At 40.3% G+C, this 19,547-nt stretch overlaps 1 protein-coding gene across 8 annotated transcripts in view; it reads right to left on the bottom strand.

Annotated features, from left to right (window-relative positions):
- The window catches only part of RAF1 (Raf-1 proto-oncogene, serine/threonine kinase), a 79,928-nt gene that overhangs the window by 12,027 nt on the left and 48,354 nt on the right, over positions 1-19,547 (bottom strand). For 3 of the 8 annotated variants that reach the window (XM_054480351.2, XM_063661711.1, XM_063661712.1), the window contains exons 3-10: positions 16,315-16,427; positions 13,579-13,681; positions 13,109-13,266; positions 10,578-10,676; positions 8,526-8,679; positions 4,761-4,788; positions 4,525-4,652; positions 4,053-4,170 (exon numbers count right to left, since the gene is read on the bottom strand). In XM_054480351.2, the coding sequence (XP_054336326.1) occupies positions 4,053-4,170; positions 4,525-4,652; positions 4,761-4,788; positions 8,526-8,679; positions 10,578-10,676; positions 13,109-13,266; positions 13,579-13,681; positions 16,315-16,427 (901 nt within the window). The remainder of the gene's footprint in view (positions 1-4,052; positions 4,171-4,524; positions 4,653-4,760; positions 4,789-8,525; positions 8,680-10,577; positions 10,677-13,108; positions 13,267-13,578; positions 13,682-16,314; positions 16,428-19,547) is intronic. The other 5 variants (XM_054480352.2, XM_063661714.1, XM_063661713.1 and 2 more) reach the window with 3 other exon arrangements.

The raw sequence follows: 19,547 nt of genomic DNA, 5'->3' as shown, positions 1-19,547 counted from the left end.
GAACAGGCCAGGTGAGTGGTCCACTTTGCACCTGATGTTGCTGCTTCCCTAGATATCTGCACCACCCACCCTCACCCTCCATGCGAATGCCACTTTCTTGGCAGATTCCTCCCTGACCAACCTACTAAAAAACATTGAACTGGGACTGCCACTCCATATCTCCTTTCCTCCATTTTTCTCCTTAGCAATTACAGCACACTATATATTCTACTTTTCTTGTTTACTGTCTCCACTAGAATATAAACTCCTTAAGTTTCTTTTTTTTTTTGGACACAGGGTCTTGTTCTGTTGCCCAGGCTGGAGTGCAGTGGTGTTATCATGGCTCACTGCAGCCTCTATCTCCCAGGCTCAAGTGATCCTCCTGCCTCAGTTTCTCGAGTAGCAGGGACAACAGACACACAGCACCATGTTCAGCTAACTGTGTTTTTTGTAGAGACAGGGTCTCACTATGTTGTCCAGGCTGGTCTCGATCTCCTGGGCTAAAGTGATCCTCCCACCTCAGCCTCCCAAAGTGCTAGGGATTACAGGTGTGAACCACCACACCTGGCCTAGAGCAAGAATTTTTCTTTTCTTTTTTTTTGAGATGGAGTCTCATTCTGTCACCCAGGCTGGAGTGCTGTGGCGTGATCTTGGCTCACTGCAACCTCGCCCCCTGGGTTCAAGCAATTCCCTGCCTTAGCCTCCTAAGTAGCTGGGATTACAGGCGCACGCCATCACACCCGGCTAATTTTTATATTTTTAGTAGAGACAGGGTTTCACCATGTCGGTCAGGCTGGTCTTGAACTCCTGACCTCAAATGATCTGCCTGCCTTGGCCTCCCAAAGTGCTGGGATTACAGGCATGAGCCACCGCACCCAGCCTTGATGCCAAATTTAATGCTCAGAAGGAGGTTGTGAGCTTTGGGCCTGACAGATGCTGCTTTAAATAAATATGTTGAGTTTTAGATCATGCACCTGAGGCCTCTGAGTTGCTTTGAGACCCTTTCTGCTTTACTTCCACAAGTGGGTGGGCTGAGTTAAAAAAATCTTCGATCAAAATCAAGAAAACAGTTGTAATTTTTAAGATACTGAACAGATATACTGTATACAGGAACTAGAATATGGGGGGGAAAAAGTATTGCACAAAACAATCTAGAAATTATGTTTCCTGGACCACTCATTTTTCTTCTTCATTCATAGACCAGGGCTTGCTTTCTGAAAGCATGGCATAAAAGTCCACTGCTCCTCACTCCTCTGACTTTTGAGACTTTCTGACTTAAAAAACCTAGAATCTTTTTTTTTTTGAGATGGAGTCTCGCTCTGTCACCCAGGCTGAAGTGCAGTGGCACGACCTTGGCTCACTGCAAGCTCTGCCTCCCGGGTTCACGCCATTCTCCTGCCTCAGCCTCCCGAGTAGCTGGGACTACAGGCGCCCACCCCCACGCCCGGCTAATTTTTTGTATTTTTAGTAGAGACGGGGTTTCACCGTGTTAGCCAGGATGGTCTCGATCTCTTGACCTCGTGATCCACCCACCTCGGCCTCCCAAAGTGCTGGGATTACAGGCGTGAGCCACCGCGCCCGGCCTAAAAAACCTAGAATCTTAAAAACAAGTTAGGTACGTTCTAATAGCAGTCTTTATGGAAGTAACACTGTAACAAATAATCTTTATCATAGTTTGAAAGCTCACCCTATTGAGAGAAGACAAAGCTCAGAAGCAGTACCACGTACCAATGCCTTGAAAAATTATGAATCCCCAAATGAAAGTGCTCAACCAGAGGAAAATTAAACTTGGGTACAACTTAAACTTCATCCGCTGGCTTTTAGCTGGGGCTTTTAAAATGTGATATAAAAATGATCTAATGCTAACAGAAGCAATAAATGCAATATCCATTGCTCTGCCTCCTACAGTTACTAGCAGCCTTGTTATCTCAGACACAAATAAGCGCTCTATCCCACAAAGTGCTTGTGTTCTTCTTTCCTAAGGAATCCTGGAGATATTTATGCCATCTAAAATATTCTGCAACTGGCTGAGCACAGTGGCTCACACCTGCAATCCCAGTAGTTTGGGAGGCCGAGGCAGGCGGATCGCTTGAGCTCATGGTTTCGAGACCAGTCTGGGAAACATGGTGAAATCCCATCTCTACAAAAAATACAAAAATTAGCCGGGTGTGGTGGCATGTGCCTGTAGTCCCAGCTACTTGGGAGGCTGAGGCAGGAGGATGGCTAGCTTGAGCCCAGGAGGCAGAGACTGCAGTAAGCCAAGATTGTGCCACTACTCCAGCCTGGGCAACAGAGCCAGATCTTGTCTCTAAATACATATAAATAAATATTCTACAACAGTATCATTTCTCTGGGACCCAAGAGGCAGCCCAGTAGTACATACTAGATGCAATTTTCTTTTTTTTTTTTTTCTGAGACAGGGTCTTGCCCTTTCACCCAGGCTGGAGTACAGTAGTGTGTACTCACTGTATTCAGCTCACTACAACATTCACCTCCTGAGCTCAAGCAATCTTCCTGCCTCAGCCTTCCGAGTAGCTGGGACTACAGGCGAGTGCCATCACATCTACCTAATTTTTGGTAGAGATGAGGTTGCACGATGTTGCCCAAGCTGTTCTTGAACTCCTAGGCTCAAGTGATCTGCCTGCCTCAGCCTCCCAAAGTGCTGGGATTACAGACATGAGCCACCCTGCCCAGCCAGATGCAATTTTCAAAGGAAAAGGAATCATTCTGCATGTACTTTACAAATGTTCAGTCGGGTGCCAATCCTCTTAAGGAACTAGAAATTGGTCAGATGATTAATTACAAGTGGTAAAAACCATGCATTAATGAGCACATGGTAAGGCCGGGCACAGTGGCTCATGCCTGTAATCCCAGCATTTTGAGAGACCCAAGAGGACTGCTTGAGTCCAGGAGTTGGAGACCAGCCTGGGCAACATAGTGAGACCTTGTCTCTACAAAAAGTAAAACAAATTAGCTGGGCATTCACCTGTGGTCCCAGCTACTTGGGAGGCTTAGGAAGGAGGACTGTTTGAGCCCAAGAGTTGGAGGCTGCAGTGAGCTGTGATTGTGCCACTGTACTTCCAGCCTGGGCAACAGAGCAATAATCTATCTCAAAAAAAAAAAAAAAACAAAACAAAACACACCAAGTACTCAAAACTGGAGGTGTTTGATATTTTCAGTACCTTGAATTTTAATACTCCATTCGATACTTTTAACTTCTCTCAGTCTTTGCACATTTATCTCTAAAGATAATTCCAGTGTCATCCAAAGTAGAAGTATAGACACCGAGGGACTCTGTGATTTTTGCTTTATTGCAATCTGAATTTAGAAGAGATGACTTTTTGGGAACATGCAGCATTTTCAAGGAAATACCTATTATTTCCCAAAGTCCTAAAGCCAGAGGCATTAAAAACCTAACAGAGAAATGCTAAATATGTTGCCAAAATGTTCAGTGTTGCCAAAATACACAAGCTGTAACTACATAAGTTAAATAGTACCTTTCTTCCAAGTGACAAAGTGTTTCCATTAAAATAAGAACACTAATATTCCACATAGATTCAAGAATTAAGTCTATACCTTCCCTGTTTGACAGGGACACCCACAACTAATCCTAGGGCAGGACAAAGAGAAGTTATTTCAGGAGATTTCCGGCTTTCCTATGCCTAACTGCATGGGCATGGGCAAATCAGCCCCCATTTCAATCTCTAAGGTCCTTTCCAGCTTAAAGTTTCTAGAACCCATGCTCCCTCCATAGCAGCAGACTCACTCACTTAAGGAGCTTCCAAGCATGACCCATGTGCAGACTGTATTTAATCAGTTTAAAGGAGAAGTACTCCTGACATTTGATTATAGGGCTCAAGTCTTATTCACTAATTTCGAATTATCCTGGGAGCTTTATAAGAACTTAGTCTAAAAAGAATTAAGTTCAATCTTCAGGTATAATCAAGTATCTAAGGGAAAGTACTGCTGTAAGCCCAGGAGCACTCAGTCCTCTCCTCCTCCTGGCCCCCTGGGCTGAAACTTGACTTCACACCAAAGCCCTGCAGTAAGTAAAGGGAGGGCCCCAAGCTTACCGTGCCATTTACCCTTATAAACAGTTCCAAAAGAGCCTGACCCAATCCGAGTGGACAGCATCACTTCACTGGCTTCTATTTCCCAGTAATAGCTTGAATCTCTCTGTCCACGAGGCCTCTGAAACAAGTAGAAATCATTATTATACTCCATGCAATGGTAATAATCTTTTGATAATGAGGGCATCAAAGGATCAACCCATGTCATCTGTTTCCATATCTTTTAAAGATAAACATATTAACCATACTTTTTTTGTCTTCCAATTTTTGTCTTTTGAGAAATGCCATTTTAGTTATAGCACTGGCAAACTGTCTGATGCAAGTGTGCCAAAAATGACAGTGACATTTATAATCTCCTTCATTAAATGTATTTTATTAGAATCCTCTCCCAAAATAAGTTAAAAGTACTCTAATTTCCAACGAAGTTTTTCTTACTGAACTCTAAGTGGCAGGAGGTACTGTTGTCTATACTCACAATTTTGTTTTTCTCCTGGGTCCCAGATACTGGTGCCCGCTCTCTTTGTGCTGGCACGGGGGTTTTCGGCTGTGACCAGCCTGTTGGGCTCAGATTGTTGGGGCTACTGGACAGGGCTGAAGGTGAGGCTTAATAGACAAGACAAACAGAATCCACACAAGGATAAGCCAACAGAAGATACACCGCATAAAGAAAAAAAGCCCATTATTGTTGGCTAAATGACTATGGAAAAGTACCTGATTCGCTGTGACTTCGAATTGCATCCTGAAACAGAAAAGGAAAGCTGGTCAACTCCTACACACAAAAGATTTTCTCTGGGGGAGGGAAAAGAGAGGAGGAGGATGTGCAAGAACAAAATAGATTATAAAACCTCTAAAAACCATAGAAATCCTAAACATATTCTAATTAACATTCCTTGATTAAATTCAGCAAATATCAGTGGCCAGTACCTCCAAGGCTGATTTTTCATTAAATATTAGAAGGATTTAATATTCCACCTCCCAGGTTCAAGCAATTCTCCTGCCTCAGTCTCCCGAGTAGCTGAGATTACAGGTGTGCACCAGCACACCCAGCTAATTTTTGCATTTTTAGTAGAGACAGGGCTTTGCCATGTTGGCCAGGCTCGTCTTGAACTCCTGACCTCAGGTGATCCTCCCGCCTCAGCCTCCCAAAGTGCTGGGATTACAGGCGTGAGCCACTGTGCCAAGCCTGGTATTAGTTTTTCATATATAATGAAAACCACATTCTTTTTCTCAAAAGAAAGCAATGTACACAACAAACACTCTTTTTCAAGGGAAGCTAGCAAAGTTACTCTCAGCTGAGACCCTTCCAAAGATTGGGATTCTTGTTTCACTGAGGCTCAAAACTCTTTTAAAAAGGCAAGGTGGGGAGGTGGATTCTGGGGGAAGCTCACTCTTACTCCACGAGGAGTTAGGCTAAAGTGACTAGAAGTTGGATTTGAAAAAGGTAAGCAGCCTACATACTTTATCCAAGCCTAAAATCACAGAAAGCTAGAAAGACCACAAATCCAAGTTCAAAACCTACATTTTACATATAAGAAAACACATCTGAACAGGTAGAGAGACTTGGCAGGGTCACTTGGCAGAACCAGTAGGTGGCAGAAATAGAACGAGAAATCATCATACATGAATCTCAGCCCTCAGCTCTTTCACCACAAAACACTGCCTTATGGGTAAATTTGGAAATCGGTTACATTCTACTCATGGGAGAAGGCAAAGGCTGTCTTTAGAATTTATTAGAAACTGTTTGGAAAATAGTTTAAATCACAGAGGCCTCCATGAGACCTAAACCCCAATCTAAAATTCATCGCTTGGAATAGAACAGTATAATAGAATAATTCAAAACCACTTGGCCCCCATATCCTCAAAAAGGACATTTTTTGGGGGGAAGTCCTACTATTCTCTTTGTGTAACTACAGTATAGACAAGATACTTGTTCCGCACAACTATTAGTAGAATGCTCCCACTCAATTATATAAAAAGATAAAATTATATATCTAATTATATATATCTAATTATATAATTAGATAAAAAGAATCAAACCAAGCTGTTCCCCTGCTCCCAAAACATAATTCGGAATTTAACAAGAAAGCCTAGTTCTGGTTCCCAAAACTAGCTAGTCTTCAGAATTACCTAGAGAGTGATTCTGACTCTGGAAAGAAGAATGAAGATCCACCCCTAATCCCCGACCCAGGATTGACTGAGCATGTTTTGGAGGGGAATGTGGGAAGCCCAGGAATCTGTGTGTTTTTAAGTACAGCAGGATAACTGCCAGGTGGGCAAAACACTGGCAAAAAATAATGTGGATTTCAATAGTAATCGGCAGCTGTAGTTTCATTATCCAAGTAATCTGTTCTGTTTTTAAAGCAAAGCACAATTTATTTTTATCAACCACAATTATATTCCTATGTAGTACAATATTTTCCTTATTGTTATGGTAATTTTCTTCCCTGTATCCATTAAATATCCCATATTTTATTCTGTGCTAATTTCTATAGTTGGATCAATTTATTCTAGAAAGAATTTTCCTATTGTTCCTGGAGTCTAAATACTCTAGAGAACTATAAATAATTTGAGACCTACAAATAATTTAAATAAATAAAGCAACAATTAGTCTACTTTAAAAATGCTGACTTATATGTGATTAAATTAACAGGAATCAAAATTTACCCTGCTTCTAAAGTAAAAAATGATTAGGCACAACAATTGTGCTAATTCTTTTATAATGAAAACTCAAAAATTCTTACTTGACACAATCATACACAGCTCACTACAACCTCAAACTCCTGGGCTCAAGTAATCCTCCTGCCAGAGCCTCCTGAGTAACTAGGACTGCAGGTGCACACCACCAAGCCCAGCTAATTTTTATTTATTTATTTTTTTTGTAGAGGTGGGGTTTTGCTACATACAGCCCAGGCAGGTCTCAAACTCCTGGTCACAAGTGATCTTCCCGCCCAGCCAATTCTGACCTTTACTGTTCCCTGTAAGTATTACAGTGTTCATACAGGAACAAACCATTTAATAGAAGTAGCAGTAACTGGTATATTATTGTATTATCAGGACTAATCATAATGATAAAGTCAGAATAATAAAATTTATAGCTTATACATGACCTCCTCACAATAGTGGCAGGACAATTATGCTGAAAGTGATTTGAGGTCTGAATGAGATAAACTGTGCCTAAGGCAGCAGGTGTCTACATGATGAGAGAGAGCATAGTTGTCTCTGATAAGCTTTCAATAAAGAATATTTATTCCAGGGTTTATCAACCAAAAACACATTTGGTTACTAATATATAAACAGAATACCAATGCTGTGAGCACCAACTAAGTAAGTCTAACATTAGTCTTTGGTTGGACTTAAAAAAAAAAACTTTTTAATGCCCTTTGGCCTCAAAATCTAACTTGAGATTTTTTGTTTGTTTTTAAGGTGGATTCTTACTATGTTGCCCCAGTTGGAGTGCAATGGCTATTCACAGGCACAACTGTAGCTCCCTACAGCCTAGAACTTCTGGGCTCCAGTGATCCTCCTGCCTTAGCCTCTGGAGTAGCCGGGACAACAGGCATACACCGTCATGCCTGGCCTAACTTCAGAAATTCATTTCACCTATCATCAATACCATATACAACTTTTTTTTTACTTCTATATACTCTACTGCCAAAAAAAAATTTTAAAAAGAAAGAAAGAAAAAGAAAACATGGAAACAAGTGACAAGAAATATAAATTTAACTTAACAACTATTTCATTTTTGGTAGTCTGCTGTCTGACAGTTTTAGCAATCCTGTTAATTACAAGAAAGCAAAGGCATGAAGAAAAATACCTACTCTTCCCCTCAAACAAAATCGTCTGGACCACGCCCTGGGAGAAGCACTCAGGTTGTTATTCTAGTCCAAAGCAATGAGAAATAAAGAAGAATAAAGAACAAAGGAAGTATTTAAGTGTATTCAGTTGTTATTAAAGATGAAGCAGAAAGCAAATTAAACCAATAGGACATAACCAAAAAGCCAAGAAAAGAAAAAGCAGTTCAAAAACACTAGCTTTGGGCACTTTGACATCTCCCTAAATACCTGCTTATTAAAAGTCCTAGGACTCCACCCTTTTATTTCTAAATAAAATCACAAAAGTCTTCCAGAGAATCTGTAGTTCTCCATCACTGTTATTTTCTGTCCCACACCAAAATTAAACTGCTCTTTAAATATCTTAGACACTCGTTCATTAATAGCCTATTCAAATCTGATAATGGGAAGAGTTCAAATGTTAACATTTTTTCAGGAAGTTTTAGTTCTCCAGTTGAATGATATACTAACCAGACTATTCAGCAAGTCTGAAGATATTATGGATATAAAATAAACTGTAAAAGTCCAGAGACCTGAGAAAGTGTTGCAACATTCCTTGATCAGATTTGAAACCCAAAACTCTGAAATAAATATCAATCTCACCCCATTAATTGACTGACATTACCACCCCCAAGGGGCCCTTTACCTCAATCATCCTGCTGTCCACAGGCAGGGTAGTGCTGACCATGTGGACATTAGGTGTGGACGTCGACCTCTGCCTCTGGGAGAGGGAACCTTCAGATGAGGGACTGGAGGTGTTAAAGGTGAAGGCGTGAGGTGTAGAATATCTGTGCTGAGAACTAGGAGGAAAAAGAAAATTCCATGATTGGCATTTAGGCTTTCATACTGGTGAAGTCTTTCAAGTACATATTTGACAAAGTAAGATGCTTAAGGGCAAACTCTACCTGTACAACCTTTGACAAAATGTTTGATTCTTTCAAATATGTGACATCTAAAAATTATCTTAAGTCTAGGTGCTTTTGCATACAAAATTTGGAACAGGAAATAATATATGTATTGGGAATTCAATGAAAAGGAGAGTGCATTATAAGTTTTCTTTTTTTAAATAAAGCACCACCTGAATACTCCAAATTTTTACAACATCTCCAGGAAAGAACAGATTAACATTTGACAACCACACTACCACCTATTAAGCTAGTTGGCACATGCCCAGTTTAATTTAGAGACTAAATTTGAGAATTTATTTAAACAGATGAGTAGACGTGCTGAGCATGTCTGCAAAAAGGCAAGGATTTTACCCTCTGTTTGTCCTTTCCTGCTACAATCAGCAAACAAAGTAAATAAATGGGAATTCAGTTTTTAGATGGAAATACCTAAATGTGAAATTAACCACTGGCCTCTTCCAGCCACCACCACCCCCCCACCAACCAAACTGGAACATGCATTAAGAGGTATAACGTTTTCATTATTTGCTCTAAAGATTAGTCTGAGGTTTGTTCAGATTCAGGTTAACACCCACGTATGAATTAAAGGGAAAAAGGCCAGCTTTTCTAAGGGAAATTGTTCTATTGTCTTGAAAAAATGCCTTCCCACATAATCCTCTGTTTATGGCTTCAGAGGCCTGGTTTCTTCTAATCTTCAGAGGTAACTACTTTTCGAATTATCAAGAAAAATAAGAGCCATACAGAAATAAATATCCAGACATATGCAAATTCCTTATTCTAAGATATGCTGCCTTTAATATTTCCATAGTATTTTCACATTAAACATTATCTGATTACATATTATATATATGTGTGTGTGTGTATGTGTGTGTGTGTATATATATATACATAATATTTTTTTTTTGGAGACAGAGTCTTGCTCTGTCACCCAGGCTGGAGTGCAGTGGTGCCATCTCAGCTCACTGCCTACCACGTTCAAGATTCTCCTGCTTCAGCCTCCCAAGTAGCTGGGCCAAAAGGCACATATCACCACATGCACCCAGTTTTTTGTATTTTTAGTAGAGATGGGGTTTCACCATGTTGGCCAGGCTAGTCTGGAACTCCTGACCTCAAGTGGTCCATCTGCCTCGGCCTCCCAAAGTGCTGGGATTACAGATGTGATCCCAGGCCTGGCCTAAAGTAAGATATTTTGGATGTAGATTTTACTTTAGGTTTCAAATTCATGTGTGTAACACTGAGCAACACGTGAACTCAACAAAACTGATTATAAAGCTGGAAAACAGAGTAAAGACAAGTTATATGCAAACTCAGAGACACACTAGAAACAATATTTATGCTGAAAATCTAATTAAATGTTCTTTAAAGACACTAGTCTATTTAAATACATGGTTTTAGCAAATGCATCGGCCACAACATGCATTTCAAAGTTAAGGGTTTTATTTTTATCGAATCACTGTATTAAGTTTTGGGACCCTTTCCATCGAGGTTGAACTCAGTACATACTGAGGAAAGCAGAATCTCAAGCTCTTTAAAATGTAATGACCTATTAAGGAATATGCTATGATAACAGAAGAAGCTACAGTCAAAGTCACTTTCCAGAATGTAAGACCTACAGGTCCATAAAGAGAAATTTCTACATTTTGCTGTACCACCAGTATCAAGTTCCACAGAAGCAGCAAGGGGTTTCCACATAGAGAGGAGGGAATGCGAAGAGACTTATTTTTTGTCTTCAAGCTTCCAACCCCACCACCCCCAATAACTTTCTAAAAGAAAAGCTATAGGTAAAAAATTACCTAACAGGCATCCTGGAAACAGACTCTCGCATACGACGCATAGTCAAAGAAGGTAGTGCTGGGACTCCACTATCACCAATAGTGGAATTTGGAAACAATCTAAACAAAAGCAGGGAAAGACTGGTTTTTAGGCTTGCAGTAATCTTACAGAGACAATCAGCATGCCTTGCTTTTGCAAACTCAGAGCTACTAAAACTGAACTTTTCCCAGTCACATTTTCCTCAACTGTTTTACATTACCTAGAATAAAGGGAACAATATTCCAAATAACTGGATTTGAATGATTATTGAATGTGAATAATACTGACCTGCCAATAAACATACAGGCTCCTGTGTGCTTTTTCTTTTTCTTAAGATGGAGTCTTACTCTGTCGCCCAGGCTGGAGTGCAGAGGCATAATCTCGGCTCACTGCAACCTCCACCTCCCGGGTTCTCCTGCCTCAGCCTCCCAAGTAGCTGGGATTACAGGCACACACCACCATGCCCAGCTAATTTTCTTTTTTTTTTTATTATACTTTAAGTTTTAGGGTACATGTGCACAACATGCAGGTTTGTTACATAGGTATACACGTGCCATGTTGGTGTGCTGCACCCAGTAACTTCTCATTTAACATTAGGTGTATCTCCTAATGCTATCCCCCTCCCCCAATTTTTGTATTTTTAGTAGAGATGGGGTTTCACCATGTTGGCCAGGCTGGTCTCGAACCCCTGACCTCAGGTGATTCACCTGCCTCGGCCTCCCAAAGTGCTGGGATTACAGGCGTGAGCTACCGCGCCCGGCCCAGTGTGCATTTCTAGGAAATACTGGTCCTATGTCTAGCTATATCAAAATAATGTTTTTCACACTACAGTATAACATTTCACAAACTATGTCACATAGAGCTTCTCTGGAAACATTCCATCTTGAAAATACATAGATAAAAGACTAAAACAGGAGGAATAAATCACAGAAAAGTGAGTAATTAGGCACCTTCTTTCCATGAGGTGGGCACTTGTGCTTAGTAATTTCACAGGTTATGTCAGCAAGCCTCATAAGAACAATGCAAGGAAGGTAATATCCCTTTATTCAGATGCATGAACGAAAACTCAGATGTGGTTACGGTTAATGACAACACTGAGATTCTGACATATGTCTGTTAGACTCAAAAGCTTGTGCCACCGGATGTGGTGGCTCACACCTGTAACCACAACACTTTGGAAGGCCACGGCAGACAGACTGCTTGAGCTCAGGAGTTTGAAACCAGCCTGGGCAACATGCTGAAACCCCATCTCTAGAAAAAATACAAAAATTAGCTAGGCATGGTGGCATACACTTGTAGTCCCAGCTACTCAGGAGCCTGAGGTAGGAGGATTACTTGAACCCGAGAGGTCAAGGCTACAGTGAGCTGTGATCATGCCACGGCACTCCACTGTGGGAGACAGAGCAAGACCCTGTCTTAAAAAAAAAAAAAAAAAAAAAGGCTGGGCGTGGTGGCTCACGCCTGTAATTCCAGCACTTTGGGAGGCCGAGGTGGGCAGATCATGAGGTCAAGAGATCAAGACCATCCTGGCCAAGATGGTGAAACCTCATCTCTACTAAACTACAAAAATGAGCTGGGTGTGGTGGTGTGTGCCTGTAGTCTGAGCTACTCGGGAGGCTGAGGCAGGAGAATCACTTGAACCTGGCAGGCAGAGGTTGCAGTGAGCCAAGATCACGCCACTGTACTCTAGCCTAATGACAGAAAGAGACTCGTCTCCAAAAAAAAAAAAAAAAAAAAAGGTGGGGGATTAAAAGCTTGTGCTATTTGTGCTACTCAAGCTCTCATCACAAAATCAATACATAAGTGACCATGAAAGCAAAAACGTTTTCATCATGGTCTAATAATAACACTCCCTTGGTTTCTCTAGTACTGTCAAAAAAAGGACAAAAGTTAGTAAACTTTTCATATCCCTAGTTACAGTTTTTAAAAGGCAGTTTGGACCACGTACTTTTAATATAAACTTTAAATTCTTTAATAAAATTTTATCTATATGAAATATATTGTCTCCTGAAAGAAACAAGAATCTTTCAAGATTTTATATTCAAACAATTTTAAGTCCAAACAACTAAGTTTTCTCCAGTTTGAAGTGAAGAAAATAGCATCAACCGTGCTTTCTGCTCCTTCTCAATGTCAAAGGCTCATTCAGCATATTCAACAAAATACAGAGCAGTGTCTACTAGCAACCCTAGTAGATGATACTATTAAGAGAGAAAAGCAAAAAATCTTGTTTTCATATCCTTTTGCTCTTTTCCTTACTGAATCACAGTCACAGTATGTCAATCTCAATTTGACAGATAACAAGTCCTACTCCTACTTGCTCATTCTGGAGTATTAATGCCACCAAACCTAGCTAGTTTCAGAATTATCACTGTTTCTAAAAGTAGTTTCTGGATCACAATTCATTAAATGAGTCTAGAATCCAGACCTGTCAGTCAAAATCTACAACAAATACTCTTTAAAGTATTCATACTCCTCATCCCTATATTTCTTGAGAAAAAGAACAATGCCTTACAAGAGTTGTCTGATGTTACTCCAGTCCACACACATAGTAGGTACTTTGGTGCTACAGTGCTCATGAAATTTGTAGCCACAAGTCTGACATCGAAATCCATTGAGCAGGAACTTCTGACAGATGTCACAGAAGGCAAGCTTCAGGAACGTCTTCCGAGCCTACAACAAGAACACAGGTGTAAATTATGCTGAATAAATAAAGATGACAAAAGACAACATCATTTCCTTCTTGGCCTCCAAAAAAGTTTTTACAAAATGAATCATACTTCCAACATGTACAGAATTCATAATCACAAATTACAGTCTATCTCTGACTAATGAAATCTAAATTGCCTTACTGTAAACAATAGCATAAAGAACTTTAAACAATCCAACTATATATATATATATATATGCATATTACCTGAGAAATTTCTGTTATGCCTGGCAAAGCCCTCAACATGCCAGAAAGAGAAGAGATCTACAACTTACAAAGTTGTGTGTTGTGAGCGGAACATGATCCAGGAAATCTACTTGAAGTTCTTCTCCAATCAAAGACGCAGCATCAGTATTCCAATCTAAGCGTGCTTTTTTACTAGAAAGGATTAAAAAAAAACATGAAAGGGAAATGTTTAAACAAGTTCAAAGTTCAACAGAAATAACAACAGCTACCATTTATCACATGCCATATAAACACAACTTTATTTAATCCATACAACAATAATTTATTTAATTCATACAACAATAATTTATTTAATTCATACAACAAACCTATGAAGTAGGTATTATTTCTATCTGAAAAATAAGAAAACTGGGACTCTAAGAAGGTAATTTGCTCAAGGCCACACAGCAAGTTAAAGGGCCTATGTTGGAATCTAGGTCTGTTGAACTCCAAAGCCCATGTTCTTAGAATAAAGTTTTCTCTTTATTTACTTAAAAAAATGTTTTTTGGTAGAGACAGAGTCTTGCTGTGTTGCCCAGGCTGGTCTTGAATCCCTGGCCTCAAGCGGTCCTCCTGCCTCAGCCTCCCAAAGTGCTGGGATTACAGGCGTGAACCACCATGTCTGGCCAGAATAAAGTTTTCTTTAAACAATGATAATATAACAATCTCACGATAAAGTCAATATACATTAAATTGGAATTTGTAACACTAACATCTTACAAAAATCCCCAAATCCTGTAAAATGGATTATAAATATTGCTGCAGTACAAAATTTAGTCTTCAGTAGCCTATTTCAATCTAGATAAATAGAAAGGAACCACAAATGAAAAATGTACTCTTCTATTAATTAATAAGACTCAAATCTGTAGTTGTAGGGTCTATAAGTCAATGAGAAACTTAACTGTCTTAAAATCTACTCTGAAACCACACTTTCTGTGCCTACAGTATAAATAAGACAAAAAATAGATACATAAGTAAAAATTAATGCCAATTCCTTTCTTATGTTTTATCCAGTTAATCTGGCCCATTTTCCAAAGGAAGAATATTCTCAGGTAAAGAGAAAATAACATGTATAGCACCATTCAAGCCTCTCCATTATCTACCAGAAGCCTAGTCAAGCCATTTTTCTCACTATCCAACAGTAAATAATACATTCCTTAATATAATTACCTATACAGCACCTGGAAAACTTCCTATAACTCCAAAGGACTACTTTGCCCTTATAAAGAGGAGGACAAGCCTTATTTTCTCATCATCTGCAGACTGATCCTAGTGACAATCTGCTGTCTGTCCTAGAGACTCCAGAGTAGCTCCAAACCAGTGCAGCCTTGGATGAGAGTAGACCAAGCCCTCCCTGTCTCAGAATCTCTCTAGTCCTTAAGGAACACTATGGATTGGCTTAGGGACCCAACCTGGGTTACCTTCAGCAAAAGTTAACATCTGCTTCAAAGATTTGCACTTCAACAAACGCCTCCTAAATTGAGAATTACACTTACCCCTTTGAGTAGATTCATTCCCTGGACTATTCTCCCAAACTGGAGAACTCTTTGAAACATGAAAAAATGTAAGCTAAAGATGAATAACATAAGTGACGCTTTCCAAGAAGAGGGTAAAAAAGAACCCTTTAAAGGTTTCCCTATATTTTAGGGGTGGAGGGAATAATGGATAATGGATAATTATGGACAGCTCTGCTGCTTTGAGGTATTACTCCTAGCCTTTGAGGGGATGCCTCTATCTTGCCACCACCAGTAGGAATAGGATAAACCATGAATCTTCCCTGAAGCAGAAATGCTTCCGCATCTTTAAACAATCTATCAAACAGTAGGGATTAGTACGCATTTAACTGAATAAAAAAAAAATTAGTGAACGAGAAAAGTCAATCTCCCGAGGACAGCATTCTTTATATATAATAATGCACTTTCTGAGTGCCCAGTCTATATAATGCATTAGAGTAAACACGAAGAAAAATCTTTGTCTCAAAAAACACAGCATCTAACATCACTGTTTCCATCCATGGAAACATTATCAATGCCTAACATGTGTTTGTTTTTGTTTTTTTGTTTTTTGGCTTTTTTTAATAGACAGGATCTTGCTCCAGCCCAGGCTGGAGTCCAGTGGCACAATCATGACTCACTGCAGCCTCAAGCCCCTGGGCTCATGCAATATTCTCACCTCAGCCTTTCGAACAGCTAGGACTACAGGGTCGCACCACCATGCCTAGCTAATTTTTAAAAATCTTTTGTAGAGATGGGCCTTCACTATGTGCCCAGGCTGTTCTTGAAATCTTGGCCTCAAGCAACCCTCTTGCCTCAGTTTCCCAAAGTGTTAAAATTACAGGTATTACCATCCTGGCTAACACGGTGAAACCCCGTCTCTATTAAAAATACAAAAAATTAGCCGGGCGCGGTGGTGGGCGCCTGTAGTCCCAGCTACTCCGGAGGCTGAGGCAGGAGAATGGCGTGAACCCGGGAGGCAGAGCTTGCAGTGAGCCGAGATCGCGCCACTGCACTCCAGCCTGGGCGACAGAGCGAGACTCCATCTCAAAAAAAAATTACAGGTATTAGGCATCATGCCCAGCTTAACGTGTATTTAACTTTTCAAGAGAATGTCCAAGCAATAATTTCAATTTCTTAATACCTATTTTTCTGAATTATCTCCTTATAAAGAAAGGTATAGAAATATACAATATTCTATAGGAAGCTAGTACAATTTAATACAAACATAGCTATTTGAAGCTAGAAGATTCTTACTAGTCTGAAGAAGTCAACTGACTTTTGAGCTCTTACCCTTTGTGTTCGTGGAGAAGTCTGAACACTGCACAGCACTCTGGTTGCAGGCCCCTCACCTTGAGTGCTTTCATAAGGCAGTCATGCAAGCTCATTCCATTTCGCACATTGACCTACAAACAAAGGACCACCTTTAGGACCAACACAGGCTGCAGCACCCCTTGGAAAGGTGGGCACAGAAATAAATGCACCAGTCTGTAAGGGTGCGGGCAAATTTATGACAGCATTGCTTGTGATGGCGCACGCACACACACATATACGAAACAACCTGAATGTCCAGCAATAGGAAAGTACTTGAATGGAGTGTGAGACATCTGTTATTATGTCACATTATGCAGCTATTATATTACTTATAATGACCTGGATGGAGAGAAGTCCATGATATATTAATTGGGGGAAAATATCCTTCAGAATAATAGAGTAAGATTATTTTAAAGGTGAAGAGGCCAGGCACGGTGGCTCACGCCTGTTATCTCAGCACTTTGGGAAGCCGAGGCGGGTGGATCACCTGAGGTCAGGAGTTCGAGACCAGCCTGGCCAACATGGTGAAACCCTGCCTCTACTAAAAATACAAAAATTAGCCGGGCATGGTGGTGGATGCCTGTAATCTCAGCTACTTGGGAGGCTGAGGTAGGAGAATTGCTGGAACCCAGGAGGGAGAGGTTGCAGTGAGCTGAGATCACACCATTGCACTCCAGCCTGGGTGACAAGAGCGAGACTCCGTTTAAAAAAAAAAAAAAAAAAAAAAAAGGTGAAGAAATCTGTATATGTTATATGAGTGGAAAGATTTAGCTGTTCACATCAAGGACAGTGGTTAAGAAAGATAAAATTATAAACTTTTCCTTTATACGTCTCTAATTTTGTGGATTAGAATGTATACACGTGTATGTTCATTAGATTCATTAGAGAGGAAATAAGCCAATCTGATCTATAAACAAACGAGTTTCTATGATCAAAATTTGTACTTCAACCTATTTCAACAAAAATGACTGATGATTCTAACAAAAATTCTATCTCACAAGTACTTAACACTAGTGAAGACAAAGCAGGAAGTGGAAGATACAGAACTCCAGCCCTGCTATAGGGACAAACACCAATCTTAGTTTAAATATATGTGCACACCATACCAAGCAGCCTTAGTGGCACATACTTCTCTATATTCCCCTGGACTCCATCCTCAAAAAGCTAGGCAGGTACTCAGAACCCTATTGGGAAGTGTGAGTGCCCAGGATACTCACAATTAATGGCAGCTGTAAAAAAATCTGAACTAAAATTTCAGAGTTTTGATAAAAGCCCTCCATGTTTTAACTTCAAAGCCAAGAATTAATCAAAAGTAAGGTAACTAGAGTCAGTATGGCCAGCAAGGAGGGCAAAACAGAGATTTGCAGTGCTTGTGAACTGCCTACAACAAGGTTCCTCCTCTGATTGAAAGTGCTAACAGCTGACAGCAGCCAGCCAACCCCCCCCTCCCCCACCCCCTCCCCAGAAGGTGGTGAGTGTATGCATATATCTACCTATGTGGGTACATGGGGAGAGGGAAGGAAGTAAAGCAGGGCTCCAATCAAGGCCCAAAGTGTTCTTCATCTTGGCTCTTACTCCAGCCACCTCAATGCCAATCCAGCCAACCTTCTCTAGCTGGTTTACAACAGAAAAAAGTCTTAAGAAAGAGGACATAGGTATCTGGGTCCTTCTAGTTACCAGGCTCCAAACCAGGGCATAGTATCTGGATGCAAAGCAGAGAAAACAATCTAGGAAAGAAGGGAATGCATGTAAGCCTAAGGAATTTGAAAACATCAGAGAGGGGCAACGTAAGAAGTTTTTCACAAGGCTTTATTTTGCTATCACCAGGGACTGATGGGGACTTATCTGCCCAGTAATCATTCTTTGAAGCCCAAAGATGGACTCCACATTGAGAGTGCAGTATAGAAGAATTTGAACTTGTAACAGATTAGTCGAGAAGGTGATGGGAGTGGGGGAGGAATATTCTCCAGGAGGATCAATCATCTGAGAGAAGGAAAAGATTTTCCAAACGAAAAAAGTTCCTTTGGAGTTTGTGATAGCCTCCTTAGCTACCGATGGTTTTTCCTCTCCTTCAGAGATGTGGAAGAAAGGAAAGGTCATGAACAACAGGGTAAGGGGAAACCAACTGATTCTTCGAATAGATAAAGATTGATCATAAGAAACCTCTGAGGAAAAGAAATGGGGATACAGGGGCAGGGGTCACCCAAGACTTTTGGCTCATATGAATGCTTTACCTACTTAAAAATAAAATTAGCATTCTTTAAAAGTTCCTTGTACATATCAAAATAGTTCAGACAAATGATACCTGGGATTTGTGTCAAAACAGTGGGAAAGGATTGGATGAAAACACAGATTAAGCAGGACTGCCGTGGTTAGCTAAGTTTTGAAAGTGAGTAAGGGATACATCAGATTTGTTATTTTCTCTACGTGCGTGCGTGAGAGTGTGTGTGTGTGTATAAAATCTATATTATATATACTGAGACAGGGTCTTGCTCTGTCATCTAGGCTGGAATACAATGGCATGATCATGACACATGCAGCCTTAACCACCCCAGTTCAAGTGATCCTCCTGCCTCAGCCTCAGCTGGGACCACAGGTGGGCAGCACCACTTCCAGCTAATTTTTTTTTTTTTTTTTTTTTTTTGTGGAGACAAGATCTCACTATATTGCCCAGGCTGGTCTCAAACTCCTGGGCTCAAGCAATCCTTCCACCTCAGCCTCCCAAAGTGCTGGGATTACAGGGAAGAGCCTCTGCACCCAGCCTGTATATATTTTTTAATGTTCCAAAATAAGTTTATTTTAAAAGTTTCTTGACGCAGTGATCCCATCAACTTCCAGCTTTTCAGAAACAAAACAAGTAAGCTATACTGATGTGAACTATGAAGACACTAAGAATGAGGAAAACAAAGAGTAATAAACATACACTAACGGAATCATGACCTGCATCAAATACTGTATACCAATGTTTTCTAAGTTATAAAGTGATATCTGTTACATTATCAGTCTTCATTAAATCATACTTCAAGCTGGACAGTTCTTTAAATATCGTCTAATCCAGTCAGGTTCCCAAATGTAGCTGGCATGAGAATCCTCAGAGAAGCTTGTGAAAATATAGATTCCATCTATCTGTCCAACACATCCAAGGATTCTGATTCAGTTAGTATGGAATAAAGCCCATTCATACAGAATGAATCTGTATTTTAACCTGCTGG

This window comes from Pongo pygmaeus, chromosome 2, assembly GCF_028885625.2.
Source record: "Pongo pygmaeus isolate AG05252 chromosome 2, NHGRI_mPonPyg2-v2.0_pri, whole genome shotgun sequence".
Classification (NCBI taxonomy): Eukaryota; Metazoa; Chordata; class Mammalia; order Primates; family Hominidae; genus Pongo; species Pongo pygmaeus.
Note: the sequence above shows the minus strand (reverse complement) of the source record. Positions and strands in the feature narration are given on the sequence as shown.